The sequence below is a fragment of the Onychostoma macrolepis genome, chromosome 07 (assembly GCF_012432095.1).
Source record: "Onychostoma macrolepis isolate SWU-2019 chromosome 07, ASM1243209v1, whole genome shotgun sequence".
NCBI classification, from domain to species: Eukaryota; Metazoa; Chordata; class Actinopteri; order Cypriniformes; family Cyprinidae; genus Onychostoma; species Onychostoma macrolepis.
This window is the reverse complement of record NC_081161.1, coordinates 19,519,580-19,543,302: the sequence shown is the minus strand read 5'-3', so window position 1 is coordinate 19,543,302 and position 23,723 is coordinate 19,519,580. Positions and strand designations below refer to the sequence as shown.

The 23,723-nt window shown below is 35.9% G+C and overlaps 3 protein-coding genes across 5 annotated transcripts; all 3 read left to right on the top strand.

Moving 5' to 3' along the window:
* Positions 1-1,560: 1,560 nt before the first annotated feature.
* On the top strand, positions 1,561-5,154 carry oaz2b (ornithine decarboxylase antizyme 2b). The gene is given in 6 exon segments (XM_058783626.1): positions 1,561-1,595; positions 2,709-2,781; positions 2,783-2,863; positions 3,064-3,239; positions 3,920-4,005; positions 4,233-5,154. Coding segments are annotated over 6 exon segments (567 nt in total). The 5' UTR covers positions 1,561-1,575; the 3' UTR covers positions 4,364-5,154.
* Positions 5,155-5,514: 360 nt separating this feature from the next.
* Positions 5,515-9,292, top strand: slc25a44b (solute carrier family 25 member 44b). 2 transcript variants are annotated; one of them, XM_058783623.1, is made up of 4 exons: positions 5,515-5,681; positions 6,759-7,422; positions 8,079-8,206; positions 8,474-9,292. In XM_058783623.1, the coding sequence occupies exons 2-4, from the start codon at positions 6,798-6,800 to the stop codon at positions 8,663-8,665; spliced, it is 945 nt and encodes a 314-aa protein (XP_058639606.1). In that variant the 5' UTR covers positions 5,515-5,681; positions 6,759-6,797; the 3' UTR covers positions 8,666-9,292. The 2 variants fall into 2 exon arrangements, with proteins under 2 accessions (XP_058639606.1, XP_058639608.1); XM_058783625.1 differs by lacking the exon at positions 5,515-5,681 and adding an exon at positions 5,787-5,950.
* Positions 9,293-15,229: 5,937 nt separating this feature from the next.
* crabp1b (cellular retinoic acid binding protein 1b) lies at positions 15,230-22,933 on the top strand. 2 transcript variants are annotated; one of them, XM_058782516.1, is made up of 4 exons: positions 15,230-15,442; positions 17,025-17,203; positions 19,077-19,190; positions 22,322-22,933. In XM_058782516.1, exons 1-4 carry the CDS (start codon positions 15,373-15,375, stop codon positions 22,370-22,372), a joined length of 414 nt encoding a protein of 137 aa, XP_058638499.1. In that variant the 5' UTR covers positions 15,230-15,372; the 3' UTR covers positions 22,373-22,933. The 2 variants fall into 2 exon arrangements, with proteins under 2 accessions (XP_058638499.1, XP_058638498.1); XM_058782515.1 differs by having other exon boundaries at positions 17,007-17,203.
* The last annotated feature ends 790 nt before the right edge of the window (positions 22,934-23,723 follow it).

Sequence of the window (23,723 nt, the reverse complement as noted above, 5' to 3'; positions counted from 1 at the left end):
AGTTTTGAGGAGTTGTAGTTTTAGTAGTGAGAGATCAATAAAGTGTGTTAATAATATGTCACGTCTTGTTAATTTCACTCTGGTCATTTTACAGATGAATGAAGACACTGGCCCATGTCAGAATAATAATAATAAAAAAAAAAAATCACTTTATTGTCCACAAGTGGAAATCTGTCTTTGGCTTCACCACACAAATACATTTAACATCTTCACACAAGAAACACAATCACCCAAACTCACACTCAGATCCCAGTATTTAAAATTCTAACAGCAGTTGGCATGAATGACATTTGATACACATTTTTCCTTGCTTGAGGTTGCCTAAAACGTCTTTTTGTAATTTACAATAATGATTTAAAATATGAATTTCAACATGAAATGCCATTCAAACATGAAATAACCTTAGAAAGTCAAAGCAAATAATAAACCCAATTCTGTTAATGCACAACAGTCACCAAAGCAGTATAAAAATATTGATTTTCATAATTTACTGACACTGCTTGCAAAATTTGTTTACTTGTTCTTGTATTCAACGTCATTGACATTTATGTGCAGTTTATATATGGTTTTATAGTTTTTTATGATATATATATATATATATATATATATATATATATATATATATATATATAAAGTGGATCAAAAAGTTCATCAAAGTTGTCCTAAAACAAGAATGCATTTTGATTTTAGGACAATTTTGATGAAAGGTTTTGAAGGGTAAATATTGGACAGTAGGCATGCTGGGTTGTTTTCAATCAACAGTTGGGTTAAACAACCCAATCGCTGGGTTCGTCCATATTTTACCCAGTGCTGGGTTGTATTTAACCCAGCATTTTTTAGAGTGCACTATATGTGTGTGTATATATATATATATATATATATATATATATATATATATATATATATATATAGTTCTGTGTTGGTATAGTAATTTTAAATGCTGAAATATTGCAAAAATATTATTCAATATGTTTATTTCAAAACAGGCAAAATTCCTGTACTGACATTATTTGCACTAGAGAGAGGAGCGATAAACAAGGAATCATAAGGTGACAATGGAGGACAGGATTGAGATATTAGTATTATTGCTTCATCTAGTGGTGATGTTATGACATAACAAGTGACTAAGACTGACTGGCTTTCCGTTGTCCACAGTGAAGGGAACATTTTGGTCAAACTGCATTCATAAATTCCACTTTCATTGTAATTGCCTTTAATTGCAATCCCTCTGTAGACGTTTGGACTAAATAAATATGATTGTGTAAATTTAACGTGTCTTTAACACAAAATGACGCTCCAAAACGCTTTATGTTTTTTTTTTTTTTTTTATGATGTAATTTTGTTATTTGTAGATATATGGAAGAAAGACAAGGAGGGGGGAATCACAGTTCCCTCCTCCAATCAGTAAATGAATTTGGGCACTGGAGCAAAACGAGATGTAACCTCTTGAAATGATGATGAAGCAGCACTCGAGCCACTGGAGAGGGCGCGCGCGAGAGGACGCAGCATCATAACGTCTATTTAAACCCAACACTCATCAGGGCAACTCACCCCAATCTATTGCGTAGAGAAGAAATGATCAACACCCAAGCAAGGTAAGTAATAGTCGCGTTTCATTCTTTCTTTCTTTTTCTTTGGTTAGGTCAGTAACTACTCGAGCATCAGCTCAAAGACAGTCCCTGCATGATTTGGCGTTCATAGAAACAGTGCTGGATAAGACTCAATTATTGTCTCTTAATACCCGTTTTGTTTTATTTTATTATTATTATTATTGCATTAAAATGTAATATGTGCATTACGTCCAACTGAAAATACACTGATCTGCAGATGAGCTGCCACCTGTAAATACGCTACAGGAAAACCTGTAACCTGGAATTCAGGATTCAGGTGAATAATACGCAATGATTCATATTTGATTTACAGTGTCTGCAAGTAAAACAGCTATCATCCGTCGCTATTGCTGTTTAAGACTCAGTGTGTTCCGTATTTAGAGTCGTGATCGGTGTAGAGTACATCATGTTCTTACATTATCAGTAGTTCATGCCCCGGACCGCACATTTGTCCTATCAGATCTTTTCTCTATCATTGTGGTGTCTGATCTTTACGTTCATTTTCTGTATTTTTATTTTTTAAGTTTGTAATGCAGCACTGCTCCTCCGGTGTCAAGCAGTTTGCACGATTAGACAAGCGCGCGCGTTACGCAATAAATAAATATAAAAAAAGTAAAATAATTAAAAGAATGCACAGCCTATTTTATATACTGCAAATGCATATTACTCATGACGCTATTTTATTTTTTAATCAATTAAAATTTATTTTATTGATAATTTAAACTAGGTGTTTAAACTCAGTTTGTCTAGATTTTGAGGACCAAATAGCCTAAGGTGAGGGTTCGGGTTAAGGTTCACAAAATCTAACATGCAATCAATAGTAAAATATCTTTAGGGTAGTACTGATAAATCTGTAAACGTATAATTAAAAATTCATTGTAATTATGCACTTAAAGTACCCATATAACACCATTCATTAAGACTATTATGAAATCAAATATATGCCATATATGCCTATAGGTCTATGCCATATGCAGCCAAATGAGAGTTTGCGTCACACTGGCCATATCTTGTGTTTTTTTGTTTTGTTTGTTTGTTTAACATGAATTACTCTGACCATAAACTCAAAGTTCAAACTTCTGTCTTGTGTCTGTGCAGAGCTGTGCTTGTGGATTCAGCTTGTGTGCTCCGCTGGGTCAGGCAGCAGGCTCCAGGGCCTCAGTGGTGCTCCTGATGCCCCTCACCCACAGAGGATGAACACAGCTGGGCAAAGCACGAGCAGGGATCTGACTCAAGATGTGCTCCTTTATAAGGTGAGGTCATCACAACCTCACAATGGAGATGCTTATTTACTAAAGCTACATATAAAAATATATTATCTAATGTAATGCTTCAGTGGTCCAAACTATAAGCTACCTCTGTTCAGGTTTGTGAGATGAATGTGACTTTATTTAAGCACAGATGAATGTAAAGTAATTTGCTAATAGATTGTTTATGTCATCCTTTCATGCAGGATGGGAAGTTAACGGTGAAACAGCAGGTGACCTCACTGGACAGCGAATCATCTATTCTGCTTTTTCAGTATCAGCTAAGTGAGCAGTTGTCATGGAGCATGCAGACTGTGCTCTCTGGCCATAGCCTCTTTGTTGGTTTACCAAATGGAGAACTTCTCAAAGGCACCAAAGAAGGGTAAGTGATTAGTATGGACTGAACTATAAGACCTATTTTAGCGAAAAGACACTGTGAATGGATCACTAAGCCCCACTACTGTCACATTAATAGAGGTTATACATTTTTCAAAACTTTCTAATCCTGGCCTAAAAGGTCTTGCGTAACTACTTTCTGCACTCTCACTGTATCCTAAAAGGGACAGATTCTTCACAACCAGACACATTTGATGATACAAGTGGAAGTGTCAACAACTGTACCAGGACAGTTCACTCATAAGATTGCAAGAAAGTGCAATGCACAATATGGGATAATAAGTTCCGCTTTCTAAATAAAATCGCCAATTGCGTCACTGCAGGACCATTAGAAGCTCCAGTTCCCATAGAAACAGGCAGTGTCCTGAGACGTGTGCTTATGCCTGGCTGGACCAAACTGAAATACACACTTTTTAACAATATTTGAGCAAAAGAAGCAACATTTATTGGACAGTTTGTCAGGTTTTATTACTGATTTGAAATATGTTTTTAAAACATGAGTTTGGCCAGCACTTTTAGAGATCTCAGTATTTCCCCATTCGAGATAGGAGTTAGTCTTACATGTCCAAAATAGCCAGGAGGCATTGCAAATATGGTGTCAGATTGAACTGACTTTCCTTAAAAGGGAATTAGTAAGTATGTTTTCTTTTTTCCTTAATCCCGAAGGCTCACTGCTGTTTTGGAGTTTGCAGAGGAGAAACTGAAGATCAATCATGTATTTGTGTGGTTTATGAAGAACAGGCCTGATAAATGTAAGTTCAGGATGAGAGGTTTTGATTTGCTGGAAATGGGTTGGGTTGGATCTTACAGTTACAAAGAATCAAAATACATTACACCATTCTTAATTATCAACTGTGTTTTAAGACATTATCGTGACAACATGACTCACATTTCACCAGAGGGGTTGACATAAATCTTCTAGCCTATGAAATCTGATGCATTTTTGCGAAGTTTTGACTTCTTCTTGTTTCTTCCACAGTGCTCCTCACCAGAACATTCTGCTACCTTGGCTTTGAGCTTGTAAAACAAGATCATCTAATAGCATCCATTGCAGGAGATTTGCGTCTTATGGTCTACACTATACAACAAACTCACTCATCAGAAGAATGACTACGAGGCCTTTAAAACACACAGCATTCTTGTAGACTGTTGCTAAGTCCACTAAATGCAAAATCAGTAAACAGTACATTGTTCAAAACTAACATTGTAGAGGGGCATTCCGGGTAACTCAGTAACTGAAAAAAGTAATAGAGTAATGTTAACCTTACTGATAATTTAAAGAGACACACCTTTTGACACTGAGCATTTAAATGTTTAAGTATCAAAATAGCAATATATCTGGTTTGTTGTGTGTGTGTATAAAGCTGACAATGGCTCAAATATCATGGCAGTGATATATGCATTGAAGAGTGATTCTTGTGTTCTCTGTGGATGAGTTTTATCTAACACTTTTTATGGCAAAAGAAAAGTATGTAATCTGAATTATAGCAACACCTGCATGCTGTAATGTGAACTTTTATTGCACTCAGTGAATCAGTAATTGACATGGTATCTCAGTAAAACTACAAATAAAACCAAGTTTAATAATTGAACAAACTGGAAATTTAATTAAGGCCAGTTTACTCTTCACAAATAGATACATTGTTAATAATTTTCCACTCTAGCTACAATATCTGGTGATATAACAACAGGAACATTTATTCATATCACATTGTGGAAAGGTATGTGTGTGACTGGAGAATTTATTTCAAAGGCAGTAATAGACTACTTTCTTTCATTATTATACACATTTACAATGCAAGACAGGGAATATAGCCATATATACCAACATATAGCTACCAACTTTTATAAGGCACACTTACTGCAAAAAACAAACAACAACAAAAAACAAGAGTTGAAATCTTAGTAAATATTTTGACAAAAGAGCATAAGTTTTCTGTTTTTCTACTTCATTTTTTAAGTATTTGAAACTTTACACAAAATCGTGTCAGTTTTTTAAATCTCAAAAAATGTCAAAACCACGTAGAAATAAACAAACTGAATGTCAAATGCATACATAGCAAGGTTATTTGTAGCAGCACAATGGTTTTATGGAAGACAGACATATGTTGCAACATAATAGACTCTCACCTATACGCACGTTCAGTTAGCTGGCATGCTTTTATTACAATGAAATTAAATTACAAATTAAATTAAATTGGTGTGAATTTTGACCCCGGTCGATGAACTTTAACCTTTAATAGAAAGTCGGATCAGAGAGCTGTGATTGGTCGGTTCAGCTGAGTGACACAGACAGCGTCATCCCCATCGCCACCGATCCCTACCATGTTCACTACCCAGTGAGCGGCTGTAGCTACTGTCCTGTCCTGTCCATACACACTAATGTCAACCTAAATATGGCCTATCCCTGATTCTTCTCTGCTGTACGGTAAGACGTTCACTGCTGTTGCTCAAGTGTAACGGAGCTGAGATCATAGATGATAAAGCGGAGCCGGCTGTCCATTCAGCCGCATGAGAGCTGTGCTAACTAACGTTAGCCACTACATATCGTGCTATCACAGCGAGCAGACTATCACTTCTGTGTGCATTTACAAAGCAGCTGAACTCTCTGAATCTTCGACCCTGGCCGTGTTTATCTGAACATGATTTGAGACAGCAGTATTATGTTACGGAGACGGTGTGAGCACCAGCACCGGTGTAAGTTACAGAGAGCCAGTTAGCACAGGCATGTAGACTGAAAGCTAATGAAGGACACTAGCAAGCAGTGCGACTTTATAATGAACCGGTGCACTTACTAGATGTTTTAGGAGCTAATAGTGAAAACTACTAGTTTCCTGCATCAAAAAAAACAAACAATAAGTCTTAAAAGAATAACTTAGTTCACCCCAAAATGAAAGTAAAAATTCTGTCATCATGTACTTACTTTAATGTCAATCTATTTTCTTTCTTCACTGGAACATAAAATATATTTGAGAAATGTCATAGTGGTTTTTGGCCATTCAATAAAAGTAAATTTACCAACATTCTTCAAAATACTATCTTTTGAGTTCAGTAGAAGAAATCATATAATGACATCCGGATAAGAAGGACTAATGATGAAAGAAATCTCATTTTTGGCTTAATGATCAATCATTTTAATATGCATAACTTAATTGCTTTAAGAACTACACATTTAATATAAATCTAATGATATTCATGTTAACTCAAATTCTGAAGTGTACTACTTTTTCCCCCAGAACATTCTCGATTTATTACTATTAATCAAAGTTATAATTCACTCATCTCATTCACTCATCAAATTCAATCATTCTTGTTGTTCTAAACCTGTATGACTGTTTTTAGTGGAACACAAAAGATGCTGCCTAACATCTATTTCTGTGTTCCACTGAAGCAAGAAAGTTCAACAGGTTCAGTTTCAACGTGAGGGTGAGAAAATGATAACAGAATGTTCATTTTGGGTCAGCCATGCCATTAACATGTGTATTCATCCCCTGTTATTTTCCAGGTGGGCTGGGACTAATGCCGGGTACTACAGGCAGGAAACATGCAGCAGAAGCGCAACATTCAGATCATAGAATGGGAGGACTTGGACAAACGCAAGTTCTACTCCTTTGGAGTCTTCATGACTATGGCTATCCGCGCCACAGTCTATCCTGCCACACTGATCCGCACCAGGCTGCAGGTTCAGAAGGGCAAGTCTCTCTACACTGGGACCTACGATGCCTTCCGAAAGATTCTGAGAGCTGAGGGTCTGAGAGGACTGTACAGGGGCTTCATGGTGACCACGTTCACACTCATATCAGGGCAGGCATACATAACCACTTATGAACTGGTAAGGAAATATGTCTCCAACTATTCTAAAGACAATACGCTGAAGTCATTGGTGGCGGGAGGCTCGGCGTCACTGGTGGCCCAGAGCATTACTGTTCCTATAGACGTCATATCACAGCAGCTCATGATGCAGGGCCAAGGGGAGCATCTGACCCGCTTTAAAGTGAAACCCAAAATGGGAGCAAAGAACTCTGTATTTTTCGGCCAGACAAGAGGCATTATTGGGCAGATATTTGCTGCGGATGGCATTCGTGGCTTCTATCGAGGATATGTGGCATCTCTCCTCACATACATCCCCAACAGTGCCGTTTGGTGGCCGTTTTACCACTTCTATGCAGGTAAGAGATGTTATAATGACCCTCAGCATAACTTTTTTTGATAAATATACACCGTTTTTTATTTTAATAATGCATTATATTGATCAAAAGTGACAGTAAAGAATTTTGCATTGTTACAAATTTTCTATTTCAAATAAATGCTGTCAGGGTTTCAACAAAAAATTAAGCGTCACAATGGTTTTCAACATTAAAAATAATAAAGTGTCTTTCTTGAGCACAAAATCAGCATATTAGAATGATTTCTAAAGCATCATGTGTCACTGATAACTACTTCAAATTCAGCATTTTTAAAACAGTAAAATAGAAAACAGATTTTTTATTATAATAATATTTAGCTGTATTACTGTTTTTACTGTAGTTTTGATCAAACAAATGCAGCCTTGATGATCATAAAAGACTTTACAAAATGTGTAGTTCTTTTTTTTTTTTTAGTGTAACAATTCAAATCATTTGCTCAGTTTAGTGGCAGAAGTGGCAATGGCAGTTTTATGTACTTTGAATCTTCATGTTTTGATTGATAAAATACTCTTCAGAGTCACATGGACAGAAGTTGTCTTGATTGGCAATCTGTCCATCTCATATAATTACTGAGACTGATATAATGTCAGCTGATTCTGAAACATTTGAAATTTAATTTGCTCTTATTGGCTCCACAGAACAGTTATCTAAGATGGCTCCCAGTAACTGCCCTCATCTAGTGCTGCAGGCAATGGCTGGACCTCTGGCAGCTGCCACTGCCTCCACTGTCACCAACCCCATGGATGTCATCAGGGCCCGGGTTCAGGTGATTTCCATTAAACAGTCAAAAATCAGACAACCGATATGTATAGCTGGCATGAGTGTGTTTACATGTACAACAAAACACAGATGACTATCAAAAAATAAGGTTAACAAATGCAAATGCAAACAGCAACACAACAGAACTGGTTTGACGTATATGTGTAATTCTTTGTATATTTTTATTTTTCTGATGTGTGCTTTCCCCAATTCTCTCATTTTTGAGTTATTAGGACCCCAGAAAACCTAATAACCAAATATTTTTTTTGGGCAGGTGGAGGGCAGGACATCGGTCATTGAGACCTTTAACCAGCTGATCAGAGAGGAAGGATTCTGGGGGATGACCAAAGGCCTCTCTGCTCGCATTATATCCTCAGCGCCCACAGCAATAGTCATGGTGGTTGGTTATGAAACTCTCAAAAAGCTCAGCTTACGTCCAGAGCTGGTTGACTCCCGACATTGGTAAAAAAAATGGTGTCTGTCGTCTCCCTTATGACTCCTTCACTCCACCTTATTTTCCATTTTTGCCTTTTAAATCTCCTGCCTTGTGGTGGTTCAGTGTGACAGTGCTGATTGCTTTCGGGTGATTCTGAAATAATTTTTTTAGCTGATAGTAACACTGCAGCTTTTGAACTCTGTGTTACTGTCTGTCAATGAGGGGAAATGCTGCTGAGGTTTGTAATTGTTTAAGAGGCACAAAAGTTTTTCTACTTTGTTTAAAAAGTATGTGATCTAACAGGTTGACTGTTTTAGAAAAAGTATTTGTGACTTTAATTTATTACTCGTTGTATAAGTGGTGTTTTAAATGTCTTCATTCATTGATTTTATCTAGGATATAAACAATATTTCCTTTAATATATTTTATTTAGAGAACTCACTTTATTCAACTATCCCCACAATGGCATTTTATCAGTAGTAGTATAGTTTATATGACTAGGTCTTTCATGTTCACCTCTGAATGTGTTTTGCGTTGTTTTTGTGGGGTGTTGGGATGTTTTAAGTTGCCAAAGCTGAGTGAATATTCAAGGTTCATCTGTTGCTGTCAATGAATAATGACAACTCAAAACTGATTGTAAATATATCAAGTTATATATTTGTGTGTGTGCCCTTCAATTTTTACTGACTGACTGTCTTTCAAAATTTTCTTCCATAAGTGAGACTCATGAGCTGGTGTTTAGCAGAATGTATAAGCTGCTTTTTACCATACAATGAAAGTAAATGGGGATGAGGGGTGGTCATGCTCTAAAAAGGACAACTTAGCATTATAATGTGCGTCGAAATATCCGTACAACTTGTGCACAAAGGTCAACATTTTCTCAAGTCATCCAACAGAAATGCAAACTTCTGCAAATGTTCTTTCATTCTGTGCAGTGTACCATTTTGGACATTCTGCTAGTTTTTTTCAGAAGAAATGAGAGAAATTATGACGCAATGTTAATTTTTGGGTAAAGTGTCCCTGTGAGAACATCTTATGATGCAATTGGAGTGAACTGTTGAAGTATAAACAAGTTTTTAAACCATACCCTTTATATTAGCTGTCTGTGAAGCAGCTGTGAGATCTTATATGGAAAATGTACCTGTAAATATTGCGTCGACAGTGTAAGTGTATCCTGAGGGAAAGCTTTTGGCGCTCATAGATTCTGTGCTGTGTGATTCTACTTGTCACCACTAGGGAGCAGCCACTTATAAAAAGTTTTGTTTTGCTCAGTCATAGATAAGCCAGATACATTTATTCCAGTCATACTAAATATATATTAAGCAACTGCTGCTGTTCTGAAGCATTTTCACTTTAACCTCATCCCGGCTACTTTAGAACAACAGGATGGACAGCAAATCAGTAGTTTAGCTTTGGATAATTTAAGCTTGTATATAGAGGAATCTGTTTTTATTTTCGTGAGCATCAACAAATTAATAGTTCATGGGAATGAAAAATGAATACAGAAACAACTTGAATCAAGAATTGAGAACTTACTCCACAAATAAGTACAAAATAAGACATATATATATATATATATATATATATATATATATGTGTGTGTGTGTGTGTATAAATAAAATGCCACATATGGTGTGTTATGACTCTCAAGGTCAACAGCTAATTGATGTAAATTTTTGAAACACTGGTGCACGTTTGTAGCTTATGAAGTACATAGTAAAATTATACATTTTATACTCAATCAGGGGTAAGGGCCCAAGTTGCCCTCAAAATGATTAAAATGATAAGACAAAACAATTAAAAACAAGATATTTGTTCTTTTTAATTTACCTCCTAAACAAATGCCATGAATAATCTGGAGATATAAGTAAGCCTCATTTTAATAGTGTGATTTCTAGATGCGGAGAAGTCAGTGAATGTAATATAATCATACATTTATGTGGGCATTTTTATAATGAATATACATTTCTCTAGTTCTTTAACACTCTCTAATATGCTAATATTTTTGCCAAATAAAATGTTTTTAAAAAGCTAGTACAGCAACTGGAACAACCGTAAAAGTCATGTAATCTTAATGGGGGCTTGGAGTCAAAAAGGTGCTTAGGGGAGACTTCTGTGTGTTTGTAGAAAACATACAACATAATATCTATAAAATTATATAGTGGCTATAAATTCAAAAGCAGTGGCAGGAATTATACTGATATGTCTTCAACACTGCAGCAAAAGATGAAACGTGACAAAAAAAAAACTTTCACAAGAGTATATTCACTAGTTACATTTCAGGGCAAGTGCGCTGCCCCCTACAGTGTGTTTGTCTTTAGGCAGCGGAGATTCTTTCTGCTCTGATTTAATGATTAGTGCCAGAGCAGTGCTTCTGTAAAGCCCGAGGTTAGAGATGAGACAAATGTTTCCCTGTAGCTACATTCATATGATGGTTAGTTGCGCTTCAAAACTTTAGGGAGGGGAAGATATTACTCATTCAAACTTTACATTTCAAATCTCAAGTTTGCAAGATATCATCATTCCTTTTCTGTCAGTAGGAAAGCTTTGAAATTTTGATGAATCTGCTGAAGCGTGATCTAATCTAAAGGGAAAAACAACTTCCAAATCAGAAAAATAATCTATAGTATTTAGGTTTAAACTTAAAAAGTTCAAAATTGATTAACTCAGTTAGTATGCAGGTGAAATAGTTTCTGTTTTTATACCGAATGCCATAATATAACTGAGAAAAACCACAGAACAATCCAAATAAATATAAACTGGGACAGTTTATATGCACAGAGAATAAATAAAACACACAACATATGCCATTGCTTCTCTTACATAATTCACGCAGCCCAAGATTTTAAGCAACATAATTCAATCATAACAGAACAATGGCCTGTTATCAGTGTGTTTGTGGCAATATTTTGTGATTGGGGGTGTGATGTGCAGCTGTGATAGGGCCTCAGCCCTCAGGCCAGGAAAGTGCTGCCAATGATCCATGTCTCAGCCAGAACACAATGGCACAGACTTCATCACTGCCGCCAAAACCACTATCTTACACCCACAACAGCTATGGTCCGCTGAAAAGAGCATTACTGTCCTTTCCCATAAAACTCACATTTTATGAAAATACATTATTTGTTTTTCTTAGGTTTGTCTAAAACACATTTTTATTATTATTTAATTATATATGTTGTCATATAATGTTATATTTATTTACATTTATTGAGAAAAAAACTTAATGTATAATTTATATTTATATGGCCCCATTAGTTAACATTAGCTAACATGAACTAACAATGAGCAGTACAATTTACAGTATTCATTAAGCTTTGTTAACGTTAGTTAATAAAAAATACATTTCTTCATTGTTTGTTCAAGTTAGTGCAATAACTAATGTTACCAGATACAACATTTGATTTTAAAAATGCATTATTAAATGTTACAAAACAAAAAGGGGTTGCGTCCAAAATCGCATATACTCTCTGATTAGGTAGTTTTTTGAATAGCTAATTATTTTGTTCTATAGTAGAACACAAGTAGTATGATTAAAATCTGGACGTGCTATACATTCACCATGATGTCATTGTCATGTGACCTACCAGCTTCAGTTGTGTTGCTGTCATCGTGACCTCATGGGATGGTAAAGTTTCTATTTGATGCGCACTTGGAAGTAGTGCATCATCTGGGTGTTTTTCACCTACCGTTGTATGAATATTGTGAATTTGGAGAATTGTGCAACTTCGTATGCAGTCTAAGTTTAACAAATAGAGTTGAAGTATTGTTCAGTGTTCATCCATGGTTACTAGTAAATGCTAACATATGAAACCTAACAAATTTTTAATTAAAGATTAATTAAGTGATAAGCATCATGGAAAATTAAGTGATCAGTGATAAGCAGATGGGAAAATGGGAAGCTTGCGAGCTGAGGTCTGATGACTCAATCGCTGATTAGTTTGAGGTCAATGCAGATAAATGATCAAGAAAAGATCAGATGGACTGGAGTTTGAAGCTCTGCTCTTCATAGTCAGACGCTCAGGGCATTGACGCATGTCGTCCCACTGGGAGTGACTTCCATTAGGTACATTTCTGAGTGAAAAATGACTGAGCATAATAGATGCACTAACGAGTCTGGGGTTCTCTATATCTGTGGTATCAGTGGACAGGGTGTTGTCACTCTGGGCCGTGTCTCTTTTGCAGAGCTGGACGTTGATGGATGTTCTCCATTAGTGTATGTCGATTGGTGATTTGTGATTTAATCTGGTATGACCTCAAACCAGGTCCATCTGCGCTCTTGAAAGTAAAGGTTCCTAAAGGGGGTTTCTCAGCAATGTCATAGAACAGTCTTTTCTGGTTCTTGCAGTCTTGCAGTGAATGGTTCTTTAAAAAAACATAGTGTGAAGAAAGTTCTAAAAATCTAAAGAACCATTTTCCACTATAAATAATCTTTTGTGGAATGGAACGATTCCATGGATGTCAAACATTCTTTTTGGAAACATAATGCCAATGAAGAACCTCTGTTTTTAATAGTGCAAGCACTGATGGGAAGCTTTTAAAATCTGAGTGTTCGTAGAAAGACTAATAGAAAGATGCATAATGGTAATATATTATAATAAGATTTGATTTGTTAACATGAACTAACACTGAACAGCACTTAATCTTAATTTCAATATTTAGTAATACATTTTTCAGATCAAATGTTGTGTTTTGTGAACTGATGAACAGTTTTAACTAAACATTTAACAAAGGTTAATAAGTGCCTTAAGTTAAGAATGTATTACGCATTGTTAATTCATGTTAGTTAATGCATTACCTGTTAAAAATTGTAAAGTATTACCCATAGGCCTACAAAAAAAAAAAGAAGAAGAAAAAAAAAAGTGTTACACTTCAAGGTGTCTTTGTTACTGTGTAATTACACAATTATGTACTGAGTACTATATGTGACCCTGGACCACAACACCAGTCTTAAGTCGCTGGGGTATATTTGTAGCAATAGCCAACAATACACTGTATGGGTCAAAATTATGGATTTTTTTTTATGCCAAAAATCATTAGGGATATTAAGTAAAGATCATGTTCCATGAAGATATTTTGTAAATTTCCTACCATAAACATATCAAAACCTAATTTTTGATTAGTAATATGCATTGCTAAGGACTTAATTCGGACAACATTAAAGGTGATTTTTTCAATATTTGGATTTTTTTGCACCCTCAGATTCCAGATTTTCACATAGTTGTATCTCGGCCAAATATTGTCCGATCCTAACAAACCATACACCAATGGAAAGCTTATTTATTGATGCATAACACTCAATTTAAAAAAAATACCCTTATGACTGGTTTTTTGGTCCAGGGACACATATAGGGTTTGATTTAGGCATTTAGGCAACATTCCATAAATGCAACATTACATTTTCTATTCCATTGTTAATGCAATAACTATATGCAATACAATACAGTATGTTAATGCAACCTTTCTGCATGTTCTTGAGGAACAATGGTCCTCCACATCATGGTCTTGGCATAGCACAGTCTATTTCATGGACCACACATTGGCACATTCACCAGGGCCTTATAAAAACAAAGGAGAGAAAAGATACATTCACACACAGCAACATCTGAAGGCCCATACCAAATCAATTGATTGATGGGACAAACGGTGGCTGATGAGGGTGCGCAAGCGAGTGGATGGGTCTGTTCCATCTCCTGGATACTTCCTGGAGAAATGACAAAGTGCTCTCTGCCCTCTCTCTACATTAATTATCAACTGCTGTCTCAAAGGCACTTTGTCAAAGAGATAAATGAAACAACATCGGGACAGGAACAAATCAGACTGCCTAGGGGGTCCAGCCTGGGGCCCCTCTTTCTCTCCTGAGGCTCCTGTCCTTCTCCTCTTGGGAGGCAGGATCCAGGATGAATGGGTCTTCATGGGAAATGTGTCGAGGGCTGTTTTTAAAATGTGCTGTGGGTTGTTTGAAAGACAAGAAAATCGACTCAAATTGATATAATTTATATCTAGAGTGCATACAGACTGAAAAAAAAATGGTGTAATTTACTTTGAAACACTTTTCAGTCAGAAATTGCTGCTAGAAGTAACAAATAATTACAAAGAAGCAACACTGAATTAAAGATGAAATTTTGAAGTAGAAAGACTGGAAAAGTATTTTCTTATAAAATATACTCCAATAATCATTCTTCCAATTTCATCAACCGGATGTATTTGTAAAAAATAATTCATATTGCGTGTCATAGTAACAGCACTGCTGAACAGATTTAAAAAGTGCACTGGAAGAAAATGAAAACTATAATTTACATTCACTTTAATCCAAAAGTTGAAGAACTGAAGAAGTGATAAAAGAGACCATAGAAGAGTATGAACTGACTACTTAAAGTCTTCATGAGCTTTATATGATAATAAATGTGACAGCCCGGATAGTATTAAAGCAATGAATTCAAGGGTGTGAGATGAATAAGAAGTGTTAGAGAATGGGTGCTCCTGTAAGCCATTACATCCATCTGGGTGGGAGGGAGGGACCACTGACGTACGTCACAGATGCTTGCTATCAGCAGTGGTCCAGAAGGCGTAACACAGAGACAGAAAGAAAGAGAGGGTGACACTCTAGAAGAGACAGGGTGAGAAAGAGAACACGAAACTGACAGCCTCTTAGATCTAATAAGTGGTCGAAGATCTGTTTACTGGGTTAACTAAAGTTTTTTAAAGCCAGAGTGATAAAAAAGGAACAGGTCAAGATGCCTAATTTTGCTGGAACCTGGAAGATGAGGAGCAGTGAAAATTTTGAAGAACTCCTCAAAGCGCTCGGTAAGTGATTCACTCACTTCATCCTTCATAAGTGTGTAGTATGTGATTACTATAGACTGTTTTATCCTGTTGTTTAGGCCCCATCCAGAATCCTCCCTTCGTCTGCTGTTTAGTCTTCAATAGCATATTCATGGATTAACTAGTGTGAAGAGTAAATCACTATTATTTTCGGGCTGTTGGACTGCGTCTTCAGTCTCTTTTGTTTCTTTGGCAGCATGAGTTGCTTAGATTCTTATTCAAATTCTCAAAGCTACAGAGATTTCGCAAGGGCACAAAAATGCACCAACAAAGTGGATTTTATTTATTTTTTTATTAAATGTAATTGTTTCATACCAAGAATAATAATAATGAAACATTTTGTGCAGACCAGAAATTATATGATTTGATCATACTGTCTGAAGAATTAGATTTATTTATTTAACATTAAGGTTCAAAAGTCTGGGGTAAGATTTTTGTTTTTGAACAAAGTCTCCAAAGAAGGCTTCACTTATTTGATCAAAATACAGTAAAAAAAAAAAAAGGTAATATTGTGAAATATTCTCATATAAAATAAGTTTGCTATGTTAATTTCTATGAAATATAATTAATTTCTGTAATGGCAAAGCTGAATTTACACCAGTCTTCAGTGTCATACGATCCTTCGGAAATCATTTTAATATGCTGATTTGAAACATTACTTATTATTATCAATGTTGAAAACAACTGTGCTATTTCATATTTTTGTAGCGGTGATACATGATTTCAGTATTCTTTGATGAGAGTTCAAAAGAACAGCATTTATTTCAAATATAAAAGTTTTTTTTTTTTTTTTACTGATCCCATACTTTTAAATGGTAGTGAGCGTTTTTTTTCTGATATAAAAAAAAAACAAAAAAATTAATGGTGAGTAAAACTGACGCCTACAATTCTCCAGAAAACTGCTAAGCATAAAGAGAGACATTTCTGAGAACTGAAATGTTTATGAAAGTGATCAGACAGTTACTCACCCTAATTGTTTACACTACAATGCTGTGCCAAAAATGTGCAATTAGCCCTTGTAGTTTCAGCAGTGTCCATGCTGTAGGCACTACACAAGACCAAGAGCCGTGGCATTCCTTCCAGTCAACACCCTGTCATTGCAGCTCAACATCTGCTGATAACAATCTACTCTGTGGTCACTTGATAACTATTTATGCAGAAAATATAGCATACCACGGCTGTATGAATGCTTAACTTGCCCCAGTTATGACTAGGAAAAATGAACGTCAGTCACATTAAAAAACATGAAAGCCACACAAGTGAAAGCAGGTCAGCTATTCCCTTTGCCCCAATATCTATTGCAGCAGATTCAAATAAATGATGTAAGTATGCCATCTTGAGGGAATTAGAGCGAGATATACAAGTGGATAATTACAGCACAGTCAAGAGCGATGAATGCTCATGGAGTTATTCGATCATTTATTGTATATAATAATATTTTCATTTAGAGACTTTTGTTTGCTCCATTCTGCCTCAGTGACATAAAACTGAAAACATTTACAGAAGCAAAGTGGCGAATTTGACATAACTCATGTGGCGTAATTAGATGTTTTGTGTAATGTAGGGGTGAACGCTATGCTGAGAAAGGTGGCCTGTGCTGCAGCCTCTAAACCCCACGTGGAGATCCGCCAGAACGGCGAACAGTTCTACATCAAAACCTCCACCACTGTGAGGACCACAGAAATTAACTTCCAGATAGGACAAGAGTTCAACGAGGAGACCGTAGATGGGCGCAAGTGCAAGGTAATACGTCTTAGAAGGTTTCTCTTTTCTTGATCAGTATCTTTATTCTTCAGAAATGAGAATACACAGAGATCTATTTATTTCTATCTATATATTTATCATTAATTTATTTTATTAATTTAATATAAATATATATATATATATATATATATATATACATATACAGTATATATATATATATATATATTTACAGAAATGAATATATTTATTCAGAAAGGACTCAATAAATTGATTACAAGTTGCAGTCTGTTCATCAAAGAATCCTAAAAAAATGTATCATAGCTTCTACAAAAAAAAAAAAAAAGAAAGAAAGTGAAAAAGAAATAAAAAATACATAATAATAATTATAATAATAAAATAAAAATAAAATGACATTGAGGACTGGAGAAATGCCTGCGGAAAATTCTGCTTTAACATCACAAGAATAAATACTTTTTTACAACATTAAAATAGAAAACTGTTATTTCGTTTTTAGTAATATTTCACAATATTAGTAATTTTGCTTTATTTTAATTTTAAATTCCACAATGCTGAGCAAAAGAGACTTGTTTCAGAAATATTTTAAAAGTCTTACCAACCCTAAATTTTTGAACGTGTTTGTGTGTGTGTGTACCTTGTATTTCCTATACAGTATACCAAATGTCCCCACAAGGATAGTATCACCAGTAATTTTTGACCTTGTGAGAACATTTTTGGTCCCCATGAGAAAAACAGCTTGAAAAAGTCATGCAGAATTATGTTTTTTTTTTTTTTGAAAGTTTGTGTGATAGGGTAGGTTTAGGGTAAGGAGATAAATACTTTTTTGTACATAATAAAAATCATTACATCTGTGGAATGTCCCCATAAAACATGCCGGGGTGGGTGGGTGTGTGTAACAGCACAGGGGTGTGCAAAATTAATGAAATTACAAGATGTTTTAAAATTTTGTCAATGTGTTTTCTTAAGTCGTATGATAACAAAAACTGAGTTTGAGCACAATACGAAATGGAAGAATATCACTAAAGCTACATAGACAGTTTGTGACTGTGCTAATCTCTTTTTCACCTCAAAGCCAGGTCACAGACGGTTTGGTAAATTAGATTATATGACACACAAGTGCATCAAAGCAACACTACAGGCTTATCTAAACTAGCTACAGTCTTCCACCTTTAATCTCCTGGATTTGAATGGATCTGAGGGGATTCCGGCTCAAACGGCTGCTCTCATCACATCCAGCACTGTGCAAGATAATGTGTGCATACTAAAGAACTGATGAGCACTGATATGGCAGGATGTGTTTTCATTCTGAGCCTGTCAACCCATCAGAGGCTGCTGAAAGGGCAATGGGCGGCGACAGGCCAAACTGTCATGTGCTAGAAAGCCTTTTTAACAAGCTAACCTTTATGACTGCGGCCTTTTTACAAGCAAATAAAAGCAACCACAGGCCTAGCACAAAATAAACATCTGTTTTTGACATAAATGGACACCCAAGCATTTTTCATTTTGCTATTTAGTTATTTGGCAGGGGAAACATTAAATGATCACGAAATGAAACCTGTATATTTAGTCGTTCAGTTAAATGCAGCACAAAAGATTAAGCAGAGAGGGTGATGAAATATATGAAAGGGTGGTAAAATATATAGCTGTGACTCATCGGCATGACGTATAGCAGGTCACCTGAGGTGGTCATCTGTCCTCAGTCCATTACTTTTGATTTATTCACTCAAATCAATGTCCTAAAAGCTTTACCATTCAATGGACATCATAATTCAAGTGCAAATGGACAGAAGAATTCCTCTGAGAAAATATAAATGTTCTTCTAGTGTGCAGTACATGTAGATACAGATGTTCATCTTCAAAAGGCTGTTGTGAGATTGCCTGTAATTGTCCACAGAGCCTGGTCACATGGGAGACAGAGAATAAGATGACCTGCAGGCAAACCCTTCTGGATGGTAACGGCCCTAAGACATACTGGACACGAGAGCTGAAAGGGAACGAACTCATTCTGGTGAGGAGCTTGTCCATCACTTGATAGGTCCTTTTAAAAACATTTTTGTGTCTGTCATTGTGTGTTTTGTGCTGAATTTCCCTGAGTGTGACATGTTTCAGTCTGCTTTGTGATTGCTAACTCCCATGAGAAACTGATCGCTTGGATTTGTTTGGAATTTTTAGAAAAACATCTGGCCTGCTCCGTTTTATAGGCCAGATGGACAACAGTAAACTGGCCTTATAACTGAGGAGGTTTTATTACTGGCTTTATTCACTGGCTTTGCTGCCCCTGAGGGACATCAAATGTCTTCCTCTCTCGTTCAAGTATCTGTTGTAATCTTTAAAGCGGATTTGGGAAAGACTTATAATGGTGAAACTCACGCAGTGAAATGATTTTCACCATTCTTCACATGGGTCACTGAAAATATGTGCCATAAAAAGTAGTTTATGAGCATTCAGTGAAGGTAACTGGTGCATAACAAGCGAATACAACCTACAGTAGCACCTAACGTTGTGTGACACTCATTTGTAGATCGCATGCATCCTGATAAAGTTCATGCTCTTTATAAATAGCATGATGTGTAGGCTGTATGTAAAAGTTTATAGAGGCTCTATATAACACAAGTTAAAACCAAGGTCCAATTCTGAAATTGCTTGCCCTGCAGTGTTCAGTAACCACTTGTGCAAAATGCACTTTTTTTTTTTTTTTTTTTTTAAAGCATTGGAAACACAAACACCATGTTTTTTTACTATAAGAACTAAGCGTTATCTTGCATGAAATTGGCCTAGCATGAAATGTCACTAGTTCAAAAGAAATAGCAAACGCATTCAACTGTCCCATTTTGGACTTGCCCACTTGAGAAGACGTAAAGGGTTACTCCACCCCAAAATGAAAATTTTGTCATTAATCACTTATTCCCATGTCGTTCCAAACCCGTAAAAGCTTTGTTCGTCTTCGGAACACAATTTAAGATATTTTGGATGAAAACCGGGAGGCTTGTGACTGTCCCATTGACTGCCGAGTAAATTCCACTGTCAAGGCCCAGAAAAGTATGAAAGGCATCATCAAAATAGTCCATCTGCCATCAGTGGTTCAATCTGACTGTTATGAAGCGGCGAATACTTTTTTTACGCAAATAAAATAAAACTAACGAATTTAGTGAACAATTCGTCTCATCTGCGTTACCGCAGCGCCATTTTGGAGAATATCCACTGGACGCAAATAGCATACGCTGTTCTGTGTCAGCCGCGCCACACAGATACGCTGTTTTCGTTCAAATCAAAGCGTAAATAAACGTAGAAGACGTATCCGTGTGGAGATGATGTTACTTGTGTAGCTACATCTATGTACAACAAATAACATTAATTTGATATTATCTATTAAACTGATATACTTGATTAAATAAATAAAATTAAATATATATATATATATATATATATATTAATTAACAAGTTTCTATTACCAATTTTGTGTGCAACCCAGAGCCCTGTCAGACTTTTTCTTAGGTCGTTTTTCTTAGGTCGACACTTTATACACATTGACAGGAAATAAATACATATTATTCTGTTTCATTTTCACTGATGGCATCCATCATCATCAAACATTCAACCTGGTTACTCAAGTTTTTGACCAAACAAATATTCATCTTCTTTTTTTGGGAAATATAACTACATCAATGATAACAAACCAACATTTGGTTCCAAATTAGCATTAGCTGCTACTGAGTGATAGCTACACTCTTAAAAATAAAGAACCTTTTTGTCGAATGGTTCCATAAAGAACCTTTAACATCCGAAGAACCTTTCTGTTTCACAAAAGGAGAAAAGAAGGTTCTTCAGATTATAAAAAGGTAAGAGATGGTTCTTTCTTCTATGGCATCTCTGTGAAGAACCTTTTAAGCGCCTTTATTTTTAAATTGCAGTTCTTTGAAATATTTTTTTCCATGATTTTATGTTTTTCATTATTTATTTATTCTTTTATGTTGCATTGAAAAAGCTATTTATGAGGCCATTTCAGACCCGATGTGCTCTATTCGTGGAAAGTTATTGCTAAATAAATGAGCTCAACAGGGAAATACGCTGAACCATTAACACAGCACAACTTGCATTCAGTGGTATTTTTGGTCCACATTAATGTGTTCATGGACCTTGACACAGTTGGTGGCATTACAGCATGCCGGACAAGACATGCTGAAGTCACATCTGTGCCTTATTAGGCACAGCAGAAAATGTGATGCATCACAGTGAACTGGTAATGCAGCTGGCTCACATCGAAACTCCTTCAGGCTCACGAGGAGGAGAGACTTCTGAATGCATGATGGTGATGCATGTCTCTCCATTCATGACCAGCTGTTTTATCATGAGCTGAATAATCATGACCAACTGCAGCTAATTTAAAAAAATTGCCTCATTGCATATTAATATAATGGCAACTGCTTTCTGTATTTTTGTTTATTGAAATGAATGTATTATTCTTATGAACCACTTGAAACCATTTGTCTTGTGCTTTGCAGCACTCTTCATTATAAATGGTTTACATAAAGTTTACTTCATTTTTACCTGTTTTTTTCATTCTAGTGATTAATGTGTGTGGCTTTGTGTGAAAATGGCCACATTTCCATAAAGCTGGCATCACAGAGCAAAGTTACTGGCAGTGACCCAGAAAACACTTTGCAAATGGGTCTAATTGATCATGTTACATGTAGGAATGCTGGCGGTGTGTAAGGGCCTGACACTCCTCTCTCTAATGTGTCCCACGGCACCGGCGCACACAGCAGATGGCCCGTGCTAATACCAGTTTTTAAAGGAGTGCGTGAGGTGGTCCTGCTCTGCATGGAGCACAGATGGTCTGTGGTGTTGTCAGCTGCTCTAGTTCTGTTTTGATGTGATTTCCAAACTCGGCGTTGAGAAGTCAGAGGCACTTCCTCTCAATCCCATCAATACATCAGTCAAAGCACTTCAGTCATAAACAATTCCAAGGAGCTACAAACAAATTGTTTACATCAGAGCAAAATGTCTTCATTTCAGGAGTGTCATGTATAATCGATCTATGACTGCAAATAAAGCATGGTGAACAAAATGAACTGTGAATAACACTGAAAGAATGAATGAGTTAATGGAGTTCTCTCTCTATTTATTTTCATTGCTCAGACCTTTGGGGCCGATGATGTGGTGTGCACACGGATTTATGTACGGGAATGAGCACTGGATGGAGGGATATTCCAGCACTTGCAGCTTTGGAGGAATAACATTTCGTCTGTGATTAACTTGCACTGTTGCGTGTTCGTTGATACTTTCTTCTGTTCTGACTTCATCACCATTTATGTTTGTTCAATTTAATCATTAGATTCACTTTTATAATGTGTTTAATGTACAGTGTTAGTCGGGCCTGGCTCAAGCTCTAAGATGATTTAAGGAGGGCCGCAGGACTCTCAGGGTGGGCTGGACATTTGGGGAATTGTGCAGGCCTGGTGTTAGTTATATTCACGGTTATATCTGACAAACCCTCTGGTTTACTGCAGCCGTATCTAATGATCTTTATTAACTTTTTTTTTGTAGTCATTGACTGTGCATGAAATAATAAAGACATACAATTGTTAATGATATGATTGTACATTTTTAAATCTCTTTAACCAGCATATTTCACTGGAACACCCCGTTGATCCCATTCATAAGTTTATATACCCTTGAATCTTAATATTGTATGTTGTTGAATGTTCCACAACTGTTTTTGGTCACACTTTATTTCATAATAAACTCTTAATTTACTGATTATAAATAGTAAGGTAGTTGTTAAGTTGATTATTGGGTAGGATTAGGGATGTAGAATACGGTCATGCAGAATATGCGCTTTATAAGCACTAATAAACAGCCTATATGTTAATAATAGGCATGCTAATAAGCAACTAGTTAACAGTGAGAACTGGTCCTTATACTAAAGTGTTACCCTGTTTTTATATTTTATACATTGTTCAAGAGACCCTTGTTTGTCCTGGGGTGTTTCCCAAAAGCATCTATGGTCGCAAGTTCCGTCGTTACCAATAGAGTTCAATAGAGCTTGCGACCATAGTTAGCTAACGATGCTTTTGAGAAACACACCATAGAATATTCCAATTCACTGTTCTTAGGAAAAGTCCTGCAATGACTGTATGATTTTGAAATCCACCTTTTCACAATGAGGTCAGGGGGACTCATATGCAACTGTTATAAAAGGTGAAAACATTTACTGATGCTTAAAAAAGCAACACAATGTATTAAAAGCTTTTATTTTGTTTAATGATCATATATACATATGTACGTATATATATATATATATATATATACATACATACACACACGTATGTATATATGCAATACATGCAAGTATTTTATCTTATACATGTATTATTTGGTACTGCCCAGAAGATGCATAAAATACTTACCAGAAGTTGTTTTCCAGAAGACAAATATTTGAGGGTCAGTAATGTTTTTTTTTTTTTTTTAAAGATAAGCTCACCAAGGCTGCTTTTATTTGGTCAAAAAAATAAAAAAAATAATTGAAATATTTTTACAA

Coding starts and splice junctions, on each gene's coding strand:
- slc25a44b (XM_058783623.1), top strand. CDS start 6,798: ATGCAGCAGAAGCGCAACATTCAGATCATAGAATGGGAGGACTTGGAC. Junction 7,423..8,078: donor GTTTTACCACTTCTATGCAG/GTAAGAGATGTT, acceptor TTGGCTCCACAG/AACAGTTATCTAAGATGGCT. Junction 8,207..8,473: donor TCATCAGGGCCCGGGTTCAG/GTGATTTCCATT, acceptor TTTTTTGGGCAG/GTGGAGGGCAGGACATCGGT.
- crabp1b (XM_058782515.1), top strand. CDS start 15,373: ATGCCTAATTTTGCTGGAACCTGGAAGATGAGGAGCAGTGAAAATTTT. Junction 15,443..17,006: donor AGAACTCCTCAAAGCGCTCG/GTAAGTGATTCA, acceptor TGGCGTAATTAG/ATGTTTTGTGTAATGTAGGG. Junction 17,204..19,076: donor TAGATGGGCGCAAGTGCAAG/GTAATACGTCTT, acceptor AATTGTCCACAG/AGCCTGGTCACATGGGAGAC.